Source organism: Aythya ferina, assembly GCF_964211825.1.
Source record: "Aythya ferina genome assembly, chromosome: 1".
In the NCBI taxonomy this organism is placed as follows: domain Eukaryota; kingdom Metazoa; phylum Chordata; class Aves; order Anseriformes; family Anatidae; genus Aythya; species Aythya ferina.
This window is the reverse complement of record NC_140296.1, coordinates 138,730,667-138,746,341: the sequence shown is the minus strand read 5'-3', so window position 1 is coordinate 138,746,341 and position 15,675 is coordinate 138,730,667. Positions and strand designations below refer to the sequence as shown.

At 34.5% G+C, this 15,675-nt stretch overlaps 1 protein-coding gene across 18 annotated transcripts in view; it reads left to right on the top strand.

Annotated features, from left to right (window-relative positions):
- Positions 1 to 15,675, top strand: part of PLEKHA5 (pleckstrin homology domain containing A5) — a 168,138-nt gene that overhangs the window by 111,972 nt on the left and 40,491 nt on the right. For 17 of the 18 annotated variants that reach the window (XM_084537121.1, XM_084537110.1, XM_084537123.1 and 14 more), the window contains 4 exons: positions 1,869 to 1,969; positions 2,876 to 2,991; positions 10,326 to 10,793; positions 14,845 to 15,313. In XM_084537121.1, the coding sequence (XP_084393247.1) occupies positions 1,869 to 1,969; positions 2,876 to 2,991; positions 10,326 to 10,793; positions 14,845 to 15,313 (1,154 nt within the window). Of the gene's footprint in view, positions 1 to 1,868; positions 2,491 to 2,832; positions 2,992 to 10,325; positions 10,794 to 14,844; positions 15,314 to 15,675 lie in introns of all 18 variants that reach the window. The other variant, XM_084537113.1, reaches the window with a different exon arrangement.

Below are 15,675 nucleotides of genomic sequence, written 5' to 3'. Positions count from 1 at the left end.
TGAAGAATGATTTCACTGTACTTTTTCAGAGCTTAGAGAATGTTGTTCTCTCTCACTGGAGGATAAAAGACTGCCTGCTTTCATACCAAAAGGTTATTGTTGGAACAAATAAAAGATCTTTGAGCTGTACAGAAGATCTGCTATTTTTCCCTTGTATTATTCATATATGGCATACAAGTAAAGATGGGTATGGGGCAGTGTAATGTGTAGATAAAAGCTACTCTGATGGGAAACAGATTTCAAAAATCTGGAAATGGAATGTAGCAGTATGTCTTTAACAAAGACCAAAGACCTCCAGACACACAGCTGTTTAGTGGAACAAAAATGCTTAATGCTTTTATATGGCACTACTGAGTGCAATAAACAAGTTGAAGTGTAATCTAGCAGCAGAATAAAAAAAGTTTCCCCCAAAACCAGTCCAAATGAAGTAGAAAACCCCAGCTTTGCCATTCATTCTGGGACACAGCAAAAAACAGTGATATTCCATTGTGTGTGTCTAGCAAGGAGTAAATATTTGGGGATAAGGGAATAGTGGTGGATCATTGTTTCAGGCATGCTTCTGAGTAGACCTGAAAGTCCTCCCTTCGTATCTTTATCTTATACAAAATGTTTTTATATTAAGTTCAATTAAATACCTATTCAAGACAGCTTAATTTTTACATCCAACATCTTGTGTGATGCTAGTATAGCTGAGCAGAGCTTTACAATTCTGGATAACAGAAGAAAGCTATGGCTTTTCAGAATTTAGTACGTAGATCAGATCAGAACAAGGAAGATTTGTAAATCCACATATAAGGTAGTCCTTTTGTTCTGCTTACATGTATTTTCCCACAATTCTTTTAATTGTAGCAGTATTAATTTTCTATGTTTGAAACTTCGGAATATCTAAATTTGGTCTTAATTTCATGGATATATAGTCATTTATTGTGGGCAGTGTCTTCAACTAAGACAAGCATTATATGGCCATATCTTAAGATTCTGGTTGTGAATAGAAGTTCTGTGTCTGAAATAAAATTAAGAATGACTTTGAGAATTGTATCCAATTATTCTTCTATTAAAGCATAATTGGATTTGACAGCTGGTTGTGGCTTCCAGTTAAAATGTCAAGTTATTACTTATAAGTTTTTTTAATTGTATGTAAAATAAGGTTCAGTGAAAAGGGTGGTTTTTTGCTTGTTTCTTGTAAGTGGTCTGATACATTTATTCTGACAAATCAAATGTAATTGAGTGTTAACTGTTCCTGAGAATTATAACAATCTCCCGTCTTCATATGCCTGATATAAGTGAACAGTTAAAAGGATGTGCAAATTTTTTACTAAGCAAACAACAGATTGCAGATATTGTCACTGAATTAGTCTTAACTTCCTTCTGCTTTTCAGTTTTGAAGTCTTCTGTAGGTAAACAGTGATTCACAGAAAAACTCTAGTTAATGCTACTCATGTTGCTTGCTACAAAGTAGCTGAGATACTTTAGCTTTTACAGAATTGGCAATTTCAGGAGGTGTTTTTTTGACTTTTTCCTCCAAGATGGAAGAGCATAAAGGTGGCCATATTCTGATGGCCTAGATTTTGGTGTGCTGAGCAGGTTTTGGGGAGTGTATATGTTTGTGTGATATGTATTATGTGGCATGAGTTGGCAGAGACAGAATGCACAATTACTGTTGTGGGCCTACACGCTTATGAGACTATACAGATACCTACGTAACAAATGGATCTGGCTTTGTGATTCTTTAATGTATTTTTCTCCAAGGTAAAATCTTGTTACTGATCATGTACTGTTAAATACAGAGTTTCAGTTAAGTGATTGAATATGAGTATTGTATATCAAAATACTTTGTTTCTCTAATCAAAAAATATGTATATTCACAGATGAGAAAGAAGAAGGAATACTAGGTAGCATACTTCTACCTAGTTTTCAGATATCTGTGCTTTCTCCTGAGGACCATATTAACCGCAAATATGCCTTTAAGGTAAGGGAATGATTTTTGGGGTGTTTAATTTTCTCTGATAACACAATAAGCTAGTGCTGAGAACTCATTTTACTGAGTTATGATGCAAAATAGGATTGACAAACAGCTTCTGAGATTAACTTTTGCATAATACAGTAACAGAGTATTCAAGTATTTAGTCTGATGTAAATACAGACATTATTACTAGAATAAGAAAATGGATAAGTATCGCATACAGCTAGTCCTTTATTTTTAGTTCATTGCTCTTAAATGCTGTGTTATGTTTTAGAATTGTAAACTACAACCATCTCTAGACTTAGCCACTAATGAAAGTTTTTTAGTTATTTAGGTACAAGGTAACTTTACATAAAAATAAGGTTTTATTATCACTTAAACTTTTTATTATGACTGATGTTTCATAGTTAATCTTTATAATCATGATATAACTCATTCCACTAAATGTTCTCTCTTCACTCTTTTGTGTTTTATGAGCACATTTTGGTTCTTCATTTGACCTGCTAAACAGCACATCATTTACTGTGGTAAGTCCAAATTAAAACATACTGTAGTATCATTAGGATGGCAAAAATCTATGCCAGTCTTATTCATGTTAACTATATTAACTTACATTAATGATTAATTGAGGCTGTTTTTAATAGAATGAAAAATTAAGGATCTTTTATCAGGTATGTTAATATAGAGACGGCTATGATTGAAAATTGTATGATGCTGTTTTGGAGATATGAATGGAGTGAAAAAGAAATATAACAAGTATTTCTTCTGGTATTTTTTCTGATATTATTTTCAGAAATTTTATTACAGAAGAAATTACAGCAAATATATAATAACATTATTTGCCTCTTTTCTTTTCTTTTCTTTTACAGAATCTTATATTTTAATTGCAATGACCATGTCATTTCCAATCAGGCAGCTCATCCAAACATGAGGACGTATTATTTCTGCACAGATACAGGAAAGGAAATGGAGTTGTGGATGAAAGCCATGACAGATGCAGCACTTGTGCAGACAGAGCCTGTGAAAAGGTAATGTGGACTGATAAAACAGTAGAACAATGTACTTCTTTCACGTGTTTACTTTGACTTATTTAAATGAAAGGGTGTACCTTAAAATAGATCATCAATTGTCTGAGATAATTCCTCCTTGTATTGAAGACTCCCTGCTAATTTAACAATATTAGATACAGTTTTGGAATTATGTTCCATATATGGATGCCTTGAATGCGGGGGGGGGGGGGGGGGGGGGGGGGTGAAGACTAGTTCCTTTAGCCGGGGGCATCAGGAGTACAATGGCAAGTACTATGCTCAGATGTGTTTGATGTGCTCTGCCCTCCTGACTGAAGAGCAACAGTAGCTCAAATGGTGGTAGTCTTTGGCTAAAACCTGTGTTAAGTGTCAAATTCACAGTTGTAGGTTCTGGCCAAATTAAACAGTTGCATCTGTGAGTCTGCACATTCTTTTATGTTGTTAAGCAAACATTAAAATTATACTTACCTGTTCTGGAGCCTTTTCTTTTATGTACCCCAGTGTTGACAATAAAAAGTGAGTCATCACTGAAAGCCCTGTGTTCTCAGAAATGGAATATTACCTGCTGCTGGCTATCCAGAAAAATCATTTTCTCCCTGATTGTGGTCCCTTGGGTCAGCTCCATGGCATTTATAATGGAAACCTCGTCAATACAAAATGTAAAAGCTCCTCATTATTGATGGCATAGAAATTGTTGCTGATAGCTGCTGTCAGTTGATCTACTTCTGCAGTCTGCTGGTTCCTGCCATGTTGGAGTTAAATAAGTGGCAGCAATGCTAAGAACTCTTAAGTTTAAAAATAAAATAAAATTCCATAGACATAGATGCTAAAGACAGAAAAGATACCTTTTTTTTGTTTGAGTGAGCACATTAAACTTATTTAACTCATTTGCATCATTTCTGTATCCTGTGTTCTGATATGGTGCTGACAGAAGTATTAAATGGGATGCAGAATGATTAGATAGTTTTAATCTTAGATGTTTTCATGTTTTGAGAGATTCTCAGTCAAATATAATGAAACTTTTCTTTACATCAATTTGTGGGACTTTCAGACAGATAAAAGTAAACAAGTAACAGTTCCAAATTGGTGCCTGTGCAATCTTTTAGTAACAAATCTTAAGCAAAAGGTTGAAATCTTAGCTGTCTACTGTAATATTCTTTGAATAGGTAGAGATCATATGAAGTATTTTGTTCTTAACATTGGATAGCATAGTGAAGTAGATTAATAGGAATAACATTGTTCTCTATAGTTCAGAAAAAAATAACACATGCTTCAGTCTGTCAGCTATCTTGTTTATTGTCCCCAAATTGCTGAAAATAAAAGATTTCAGCTTTTAGAAATGAGGAATGGTAGGTCTGATTACTGTTATAAAATTGATGTAAGATTTCATACTGTATATACACATGTTTTATTCTTCGTCTCTTGTAACCCCCCCTCTTGTTTGGGAACAATAGATGATGTGGGGAAGGGATGAGCAAGAGTGAGATAAGAGCGCAAACATTGATACTTTTTTGATAATAGCATTTTCACCTTTTAACTTCTCAATTTAGAGCTCTTAAAAGAGATTGCATTTAAAGCAATGAGATTACCTTAACAAAATATGTTATTTCACTTAGGGAATAATACATTTAATTTAAAACTCTGGATTGGCTTTCATTGCAAACGTTTTGCAGATAGCTGTGGTAGCTTATAGACAGAGAGATGATTAACCCAAATCAGACCCACCGAACTTGAAAAAAAAAAAAAAGTCTTGATTATATAAACACTCTGTAGGGGTAGTAATACTAAAGTGGGTCATTCTGAATCTTTCTAAACCCATGAAAGAACCTTCATTTGAGGTATGCAGTAACGTAAGATTGAACATGTGAAAGCCCATCTCTATAGTAGAAAAAAATAATTGGAAAAAGGTACATCTCTGACAGAACCTCTTTAATAAGTGTCTTTGTAGTCTTATGTAATAGTTCTGTATGTTGTATAGAACATGCTTAGTGAATTCAAATATATGGACAAAATGCTACAGTATTACTTGTGGTATTTGTTTGAACATAAGCAATCACAAGTTTTGTTGATGTAAACATTCACTTTTTTATTGGTTTTTAATGTAGCTGTCCAGTCATGTTTCCTGCCGTAGAGCCTATCAAGATGCATAGTAATCTTGTGTTGGGGTTTTGGTCCAGCTTTATGGGATCGTCATTCTTCCTAGGCTGCGGTTCCATGATTGCTTTATAATAACCAATGTGCAGTCCATTGCAATTAAGGGTATTCCAGCCTCCACAAACATTTGGTCACGCACGTATCTCCTTCTTTCAGCTGCAGTGCCTATTCAGCACTGATGTCTGCCTGTTTGATAGCGTATAGGCAAATGGGGGGGATTCCCAGTGTAGCTGAACTTATCTAATGCTTTTCATCCAGCTACATGCTCCTGCTATCTGACTTGCATTGCTTCAGCTGCTTATCTTAGTCCCTGGTGAATCAGTGTAGTACATGGAACTAGTAGAAAAGCACTCAGCAGCGAAATCTGAAGTTTCCTGCCTGGTTATCAAGATGAATGAGCTTACTAACAGACAAAACAAGTGACAGAAACACAAAAAGCATCTCTGTAACACTATCCTGTTGTTTTAATTCAGGAAGGAAAAAAATGAACAGAAGAAATTTGACCTATTTGAAAAATTTGCTAGTAGTCTTGAAATAATTACTTGAGAGAGAACACATTTCAAAACTATTTGAAGTCTCTAAACACTTTCATGTCTGTTAGCTATAATAAGGAAAAAATCCCTCAGACATCTGTTTCTAAAGAATCCATCTTTTGGCTATCAATCCAATTCTTAAAATTAACCGTGTAGCAGGATATGATCTTATCCAGAAGAAATACTGTACAATTCTGTTAAGTATTAAGTATCATATTACCTCATCTTTAAGTAAAATAGAGTTTGGCATGCAAGTAGCTTTAAGAATAAATGATTTGTGTTGAAGAAAAAATCAGCTAGTGCCTTTGTTTCTCAATTCTATCTTTCATAGAGGTTCTGTCATTATATTGAATACAGTTTTCTAACAGACCAAGTTACTTATGATACAATTGTTGGAGTTGTTAGGAGCTTACTTTCTTAAATATTTATGCAAGTTGACATCAAGGAACTCTTCTGTGCTTAATATAAATTGCCCAGTAATAAATCAGAATTGTTATAGGTATAGCTCTTTTAATCTAGAAGTTAAAGGACTTCCATGCTTATGGTACTCTGACCATTTAAACACAAGAGTTTGTCAAATGGCATGTTTCAGGTTGAAATAACTTCAGAGCTAGAATCTGTCTTGATTTTTTTCTGAGCCTGTGATTTTCTTAGAGGGGGAAAGAAAGAAAAAACAAATATTTTAAATAACTTGTGGGTTTCTTTTGCATGGTTTGCCATAAAAAATTATTTCTTTCCACATATAATGAGCAACATAATATAGAAATGAGGTGACAAAAATACAACCATTTCTTTTAGAATTGATCTGAAACTGAAACTTGCAGTAGAAAAACTCCCTTATGACATATAACTGTGGGAAAGGACAATTACAAATTGGTCCTATTGACTGTAATTCTGCCTTACTACACTTTTTTTTTTTTTTTTTACTTAGGCAGTAAATTCAATTTTAATAATGTACTGAGGAACTTATCAAAATCATTAGCAACAAATACTGTAATCAGTGAGGAACAACTTAAGCTTATCACTCAAAATACAGCCTCAAACAACCTCTCTGGATTAGCAGAACATTTTATTCATTCAGTGCTGTAACACTGCAGACCCCAGTCAAGTTGTCTGATTACTGATTGTTTGCTTGTGCTTGTGGATGCTGATGTCCATCAACCATCATTTTACTCTAAATGCTGATTTCTTTACACTCTTAGGTTTGAGCATGATTTTCCTGTACTGTGTCAGCTGCTAGAGCCCTCATTCATTCTTCTGAATGATGCAGCATGTACTAAGAACTGTTGTTTTTTTTTTTTTTCTCCTAGTAGTTATTCTCCCTGAACAGAATAAGCAAAGCTGCCAAAAAAGCACTTGTTAGCATAACAGCATCCACAGTGGGGGTTCACTGACAGTGCTCTGTTTGAAAAACATGGCTTTTTCTTTTTAAGTGTCTCTAGCTGGCTTTGGTACATTTGCAGTCCTCATGTCCATCTGATAATTGATTACATAGCCCTCCCATCCATTTTATTCTTTTAGATTTGTTTGTAAGAGCTAAAATTAGTACTTTTCCTGTGTTACTGTTCCATACTTATTTTCTAGTAGAAATCTATACTGAATGCAATTTATAAGCCAAAACACATGTATTTGATGCTCATTCTCTCTTTTTCTCTGTTATCCTTCTGGAATACCCCATGAGTCTTGTTAAATGTCTTTGAGAGGCGGATACTAAAATGGAGACAAATAAATATGGATTTATATTTCTTAGATTTACATTCTAGTTTCTGATAATTCTTTCCCTCTTGGAAAATTTGCTATTGAAAGAGATTTCTTGCTTACACTGATTTGACTGATCTGATGCACAAAGTTGAAGGTGAGCCCAAAAGTCTATTTTTATCGATTCAAACATCAGTCGTTCAGCCACTGCACCATCAGAAAGGATGTCAAATAGAAATGCTTGGCTCTGCTGCATATAACCATAGTAACAAGTGATAAAGCACATAGGTAGTATGGAAAAACAATTATGTGGTTTTCTTTTTCATTGCTTTTTAAATTAAGATCTACAGTGAGAAGTATGATAACATGGATAGAACACTATGCTAAGCCTTGACTTTGCCACCTATCTGATGAATGTCCTTAGGGATGCCATACTCTGTCTGCACCACAGTTTCTCCATCCATAAAATGTCTACTGCTTCTCTACAGTAAAGCACACTGAGGCAGATTGATATAAAGTGTTATGTAAGGGGGTAGATTAAGGCACGCTACATATAATATTACCTGTATTTGGGATTATTCCCGAAGTATTACTTAGAATTTATTTGCAAACTATTGAGTGCTGGCTAAAAGATTAAATTTTATTATCCCTTTTGGCTTGATAATTGCAGGAAATGGCATTTTTAATTCACTTTTTTTCTTGGGAAGTTCCTTTATCTTATGTTACATCACTAGGTAGTACAGTTTTGAGGTGGAATAAGGAGGTGATCCTGTTCTTTATATATCCTTAAGGAGGAACCTTGTCAGAAATGTTTGGGTCTTGACAACTCTCTAAAGTTTTTTTGGGGGAAAAAAATCACTTTTAAAGCATAGCAGGAGATTAGCATAGTATTTCTTTGCTGATACTTGGAAACTATAGAAAATATGGATTAGGTGTACGTCTGTGTAAAAACTGGTTCTACATCAAGGGTTTTTTTCCTCTAAAAGCTATTGTTGGCTGAAATTTTAGCCTCCCCTTTCTGCTATGAAAAAGCACCAGATGCGTCTAGCCTTTTCATTCAATAATGTTGTTCAAGAAAAAAAAAATAGTGTTTAAAAATAATGCTGATACAAGTAGCCAGAGATATATGTTTTAGGTCATTGATGTGAATATTTTTGTTTGCAATACACTTGATGTGTACACACTTTTGTGTCAGCAGCTCAGGAATAATCACTGGAAGAAGATAATATTTTTTTTAAAAAGACTGTTTTGAGCTGCTTACATTAATAGAACTAATTTTATAGGACTTTCATACTATAGTGAAATACCTAGGAGACATTGGGATCATCACAGCTGTGTCAGAAATGCCCAGAAAATCACATCTCATATACACATGTGAAGTATCACAGTATGAAATGCACACAAAGTACATGTGCATTTCACACACTAACTCACGTACCATATGCAACAGACATTGGTGTCTTGCTGTTTGTTTGAAATGGTGTAGTTATCAAGATGAGTTCTTGATTCCCTTTGTATCACTGAGAATTCATAGCAAGAGTACACTGATAATGGGAGATGCATCTAAAATTAAGTATCCGACTTCATTAACAGCAGATAACATAAGGACCTTACAGTCTTAACTCCTTTATACATATACTAGAGTTCTGTCTCAAGTAGTTGGCTTGTTTGCAGTTCACTTCCCCAACACGTTTTTTAAGCTATATAGACTTGTTATACGTTTTCGCCTTATGTTCAAGATTGGGTAAGCAAAAATGCTTACTGTTATGATTGTATTTATCTGGAACTAGAGCACTTTTCAGTGGAGTAGTCATTCATTTGCTGTTGGTCAATTAAATATATGTGATGGCCTCTGCGAATGGATGAGGCACTTGAACTGGACAAAACTGTAAAGATGAATAACGTTGCCAAAACATGCAGTCTGAAAGATTGGTCTGACACTGTCTTAAAATAGCTTTGTTCTTAGTTTCATTTTATAAAAAGATATACATTTAAAACATTTTTTTCTTCACCTTTCATCTCATACCCAAAAATGTTGATCAATATGTTTCAGCTTTTTTGTTTTGTTTTGTTTTTTCCGGATAAGTGGAAATAAAAAATGTCGTTGTCAGAGCTGGATGTTAAGATCATGTCTTTGTGCTGAAAAAGATGCAGTTTCTCGACGTTTTTGAAACATTAGTTAATAAAATTATGTGCATTGACTACTTGTGTAAGTACCGTAAAGCAGTAGCTGTTTAAAAATACCATTGTTTTTGTGGTGCAGTTCCCTTAGTCAGCAGCTGTCTTCTCCCCTAAAATTAGGGAAGCCACAGTTATTTTCCTTAAAATATATGACAGCTGAAGTGATAGCATACCAGAGAAACCTAATTGATGTGAGTGACCATGAAAAGTTGTTTGTTTTCTTTAAAGGATATCGTTATATGTTAAATGCAGTGGTATTGTGAATCACAAGCTAGTCAACAGTGTAATCTGCTACCATTTTTAAAGATGGACGTAAAAATAGTCTGAATTTAAGGCTGTTGACATCTGGAAGCTTTGGCTCTTGAATAACTACTGAATATTTTTACTGTTTAAATGTCCAGCCCTCTGGGAATTGAACATACACTTTTCAGACTCTTCCTTTATTTCCTCTTTTTAGTGCATGTTTTGTGAAGGGGGATTAATATAAAGCTGGTTATAAAACAAACAAACAAAACTATGTTACAAATGTTTTTAAAACAGCAAAGAAAAAGAATCTGGGGGGTGGAGGGAAGGAAGTTACCAGTGATGACTGGGAAAACATGTCCTGGACATTTTTCTCAAAGACAAGATATTAGTTTAAAATATCTGGATAGTGACCACCAGAAAAACCCTGGTATACAGGAAAGGGATTCACTTATTAATTATTAATATTATTATTTTTAATGAATGTTTTGTTGATATTATAACGTCATATATTCTCCTTTGTAGAGTTGAGAAGTTAACCACTGAAAATACACCACCTCGAGAGGCCAATAATGTTTCAAACCATCGGGTGCTAATTAAGCCAGAGGCACAGAATAACCAGAAAAACAAAGAAGCGAACAAAAATGAAGAGAAGAAAGCTTTGGAAGCTGAAAAATATGGATTTCAGAAAGTTGGGCAAGATAAACCATTAACGAAAATTAACAGTGTAAAGCTAAATACTTTGGGATCAGAATACAGGACTCTACCCATAAGCACAGTTCAGGCTGGACACTTTAGACCAGTTCATTTAAATGGGTCTGAGAATAAAGCCATTGGAGTTGTCCTGGCAGATGCTGCAGATGGAGGGCAGCACAATGCAATTCAATCACATATGGAGTCTGAACGAGTTATGCAGAGAACTAATTCAATGCTGCAGTTGGAACAGTGGATTAAAATACAAAGAGGAAAAGGGCAAGAGGAAGAAGCAAGAGGGTAAGTGCTATGTGTTTGTGTTTTTTGTTTTTTTAAAGTAGTCTTTCTACCAAATAATATTTAAACTTCTACCCTGGCTAGTTATGTTATCTTTCAGTCCCTATTATGTAAGTAAATAATTTGCTGTGCTCTGTAAGAAGGACCAGGGTGCCCACTCAGAACAGATTTCTTGTTTGTCTTTTATTAACATTGAATTATTAAGCTATTAAACTATTAATAATAAACTATTAAACTATTAATAATAAATACAAATGGCCAGATACTCCTTTGGGGTGTTAGAAATATCTCTGTCCTAGCAGAGAGAAATTGTAAAAAAAAAAAAAAAAAAAAAAAAAAAAAAATCCTTCTTAAAGTCTGTTCTTGAAAGTGCCCTGTCTACAGTGTTTTTATTTACAAATTATTATACTAATATTTATCCGAAAATCTTAAATATATTCCATGCATTTTTTAAACTTTAAACAGGTTTTAATCAGAGAGACAGAAGCTTTATGTAGGAGTAAGTCATAGAAGTCTGCCTAACTTGATGCCTAGCAATTTGTTCCTTGTGAAATTAAATACCTTCCAGTTTTAATATTGAGCTCCAATGCTTATTCTTGAACATTTAAAATTGCATGTGAGTGACTGACAATGTTGAATTTTGTGCTGATGGCAATTTTTCTCTGACAGAAGTATAGGGACGCTGCTTTGTGGCTGCCTTACAAACAGGAAGCTCTAGAAATAAAGTATTAAAAAATAATAATGCTACATTAGATTAGAAATAATGGAGATGGTATCACAGAAGATATTTTGAAGATCTGGGAACTAGAGCTTCAAATAGAACCAAGTTCAGAAAATCTATTTTCCTCAAATGTCAAAATATGGGGGTTGTTGTTTTTTTCAGTTTTTGCAAAACAGCAAAAATTTTACATTAGTTTGACCTACACTTGCCAAAATTGGTTCAAACTTTCCCCACTGCATTTACTCCTTCATTAAATATAATTAGGGATTGTTAATGCGTTGTTTCATGAAGGACTCAACATAAATAGTTTGATCAGGTTTGAAATTTGCACTACAGAGAGTGACTTGCACAACCTAACATATATTTCATATGCATGCTTATATAATTAGAACTGAGAAAGTTCTATGATGCAATTAAATTTTTTTAAATTGGACTTTAAAACTTGCATCTGAACCATAGAGATTTGAATAGCTGTGCCATTTTTCAGTTGTGAGCAAGCATAAAACCCTAAAATTGATTTCATTGTACTAGGAAGTACTGTTAACAATATGCTACTAATTAGCAATATTTTATTCTTGATTATAGAGAACACTTGTTGCTTTAAGGTTGGCAGTGATAGCACAAGCTACTTTGAACTGTAACTCTACATAAAGCTAGCAGCTGAAAAAGAATTGACCTTGTGGTGTCTTCTTTACTTTTGTGTGGAAGTGGCCTTGAATAATTACTGGAATGCGTAGTGGTGTGTTCAAAATGTGTGGGTTTTTTTTGGTTTTGTTTTTGTCAGATTCTGTCTGGAGACAGAAATTTAAATACAACTGAAGCTGGTGACTGAGAGTAGGAAGAAGCTCCAGTTTATATTAAAGTTTGGGGTGAGGGAATAATTAGGCTGTGGTAAGACCTGTTAAACTCATTACTTCGTTTTTTGAGAAAAGTAGTCTTGACTTTATGGGGTGAAGTTGCTGACTTGTAACAAAAATGCTTTCTAATACAACTCTATGTTCAGAGAAATCATGAAGGACCAAGCTGAATCTGTGGAAAAACAAAAATTAGGACTTTAATAGTACTAAAGTGTTAGCAAAGAGAGGTTCAATTAAATAATTATGTACAAAATAAGAGCTGATAGCTATCCTCAGTCTGGAATGAAGAGGGTTCACTGTAAAACTACTGATTTTTCAGAATAGGCTGTCTACTTGGTAATTTGACTGCCTCAGAAATTAATGGGAATGATGGTAACATGTTTTAATTCTTGAAGTTATCTGCCACTTCCATGGATCTAGACATAGTTTTGAAAGAGAACCGATGCTTTAAGGAGGACAAACCCAGTATGTTTTATTAAAGACAAAATCATTCTACTTAGTATTATTTTATGGAATGAATTTTGAACAAGCCAGTCATGAGTAAATATCCTGGTTTCAGCTAGGATAGGGTTAATTTTCCTCCACCCAAAACAAAACAAAACACACCTTTGGTGAAAAGTGAGTAGTCTTCCTGAAAAGTGAAAAATACAGAGGAGAGGTTGCATGGTATCACATGTGTTGTTTTGTTGTTGCTAATCCAGGGTTTAACCTCCATCTCCTCACCTTGCCCATGTAAACCTCATCCTAAGTGGTGAGCTATTTATGATGGTGTTTGCAGAAATATTTTGCAACATCATGGTCTGCATGACTGCCTGATTGACTGTGAAAGTCATTTTGCATGCCAGGCAAGCTGCAATACTCTCCAGTTTTGGATTTGACTGGAAGGTTGTTTCTGCAAGTATCTAGAGGACATTGGTGAATCAATTGTAGGTTTTTTAATCAAACAATGTAAACCAAGGTTTAATATTGAGGTGGTCGGACTTCTTACAGTTTTGTTCATTTGGTAATAAATGATGGATATGTCACCTTCCTAAATGTTCCAGAATACACGTAATTGATTGCATGTAGACTTTAAATTGCAGTCTTTGTGTATTAAGAACTTCGGGCAGCTTTTCTTCAGGTTGTCTCGGATATTTAAAGAATCCAGCAGGATTACTGTGCCCTTAATAAAATAGAAGAGGAGCTTCACTGACTGAAGCATATCTAGCTACTAGCCATCTGCAGGAAAATATCAGACTTTGCCACACCCGTTTGTGAACAGCTAAAATTGTATTTTTGAAAGTTTGAAATTGAACTTAGAAGTGTCCTGGTTGCTTTTTTCTAGTATGGAGATGGAGAAAAACCCTTATCAGTAATAATACATTGTGTGAAGAAATGTAGAGGCATTTAGCTAGGTTTTGCAACAAAAGAGCAGGATTGAGAATCCGTTTTCCGTTTTTTGTAAATTTTCTGTGATATTAGAAAGCTGCCCAACCTACAGAATGGAGATAATACTTCAGTAATTCTTGGAAAGCTTCAGAAACTGTAGCAGACTTTGCATGTAAAGCTTTTTGTATCAGCTTTCATCAACAAAATGATACAGGTGATTATAAATACTCAGTTTAGCTATTTTCAATGAAAAGTGTTTTTTTACCATCATCAATTTCCTTAAGTTATTTCATAAGTACCTAACATACATAATGTTGTTTTATTTTGCCTTTTGCCCTACATCATTTCTTTAATGTGCTTGTGGCACAGAAGTCACACAGAACTGACTTCAGATCCTATTGCCTTGTGGTACCAGGGTTTCAGTTTGAAGTAGGCTTGCCAGGGTGTAGCTGGAAGCTGCTGCCCTCTGATGGCTGCATCGTGTCCAATCTGAGATCATTTCGTTGTCTTTAGGCAAGTATCTGTCACAGATGCAATCAGCAGAAAATGGCTTTAAGTTGTACTTATCAGAATTTTAGATAAGGATTGAATGAATCCTTATTTGTGTTTATGACCTCAATTCTGTCCTCTGACAATTACAGCTATTTTCTCTTACTCTGTTAAAAATGCGTATTTAATATCCATAGTAATTGCTTTAGGCTTTATTAGATAAGCAACAGGAAAATTTCTCACTTTTGAAAATGATTATTTAAGAGGGCTTTATATTTGGAACAGTACAGAAATTATAAGCGTAAAAAAAATGGACCTATCTAGCATATAGAACAGACTTGATCTATAATTGTCATCACTAGACTATTAAACTGGTAAAAAGATGACATTTGAATTTAGTTAAGTATTTCATCAGAGATGGGATCCAGTTTCAGCTGCTACAGTGCATTCAATCAAGATAGGTGATCCTTTAATCATCTTGATTTTTTGCATGTTTTTAAAATGACACTTGCAGTACTCAAAAAAGGTAATAGGTAGATAAACCTCATCTGTATTGAATGACTTGATATTGCCATAATATTAACACTGTCCACTAATAAAAAGAAAATTTGTGTTTCAGCATAATCTCCTATCAGACATTACCAAGGAATATGCCAAGCCATCGACCTCAAGTTTTACCACGGTACCCAGAAGGCTACAGAACACTGCCACGAAACAGCAAAGTAAGGCCAGAAAGCATCTGTAGTGTAACACCTTCAACTTACGACAGAACCATGGGAGCAGTAACAGCCGAGGAAAAACGAAGGTCGATGCGTGACGACACTATGTGGCAGCTCTATGAGTGGCAGCAACGCCAGTTTTACAATAAGCAAACAACTCTTACTAGACACAGTACTTTAAGTAGCCCAAAAACTATGATTAATATTTCTGATCAGACAATGCATTCAATTCCCACCTCACCTTCCCATGGTTCAATAGCTGGTTTCCAAGGATATTCCCCACAGCGCACCTACAGGTCAGAAGTGTCTTCACCGGTGCAAAGAGGAGATGTCACTATTGATCGAAGACATAGGGTGCATCATACTAAGGTAAAATACTTATTTAAATAGTCAAAAATATTTACAAGGATTTCTATTAGAAAGTGTACAGTCACTCTAGAGCTCATGTTGAACTGTCATATTTGATTGCAATGAAGATTAAATTGTATTACTTTAATTAGAATGAAGATTAAATTGTATTACTCTTTTTTCATGGAGAAAGGTGTGATTTTAAAAAGCACTTAAAAATCTAATGGTTATAAGAAACTAGTAATAATAATAATGATTTTTCAACATGCTGGGCAAAGCATGTCCTAAGATTACTGTCTGTGATATTACACTTCTCTAAAAGGAAGAAAAGGAGACAGAAGGTGAATTATTCAGAATAGTTTGTTCTGAATATAATACATTTT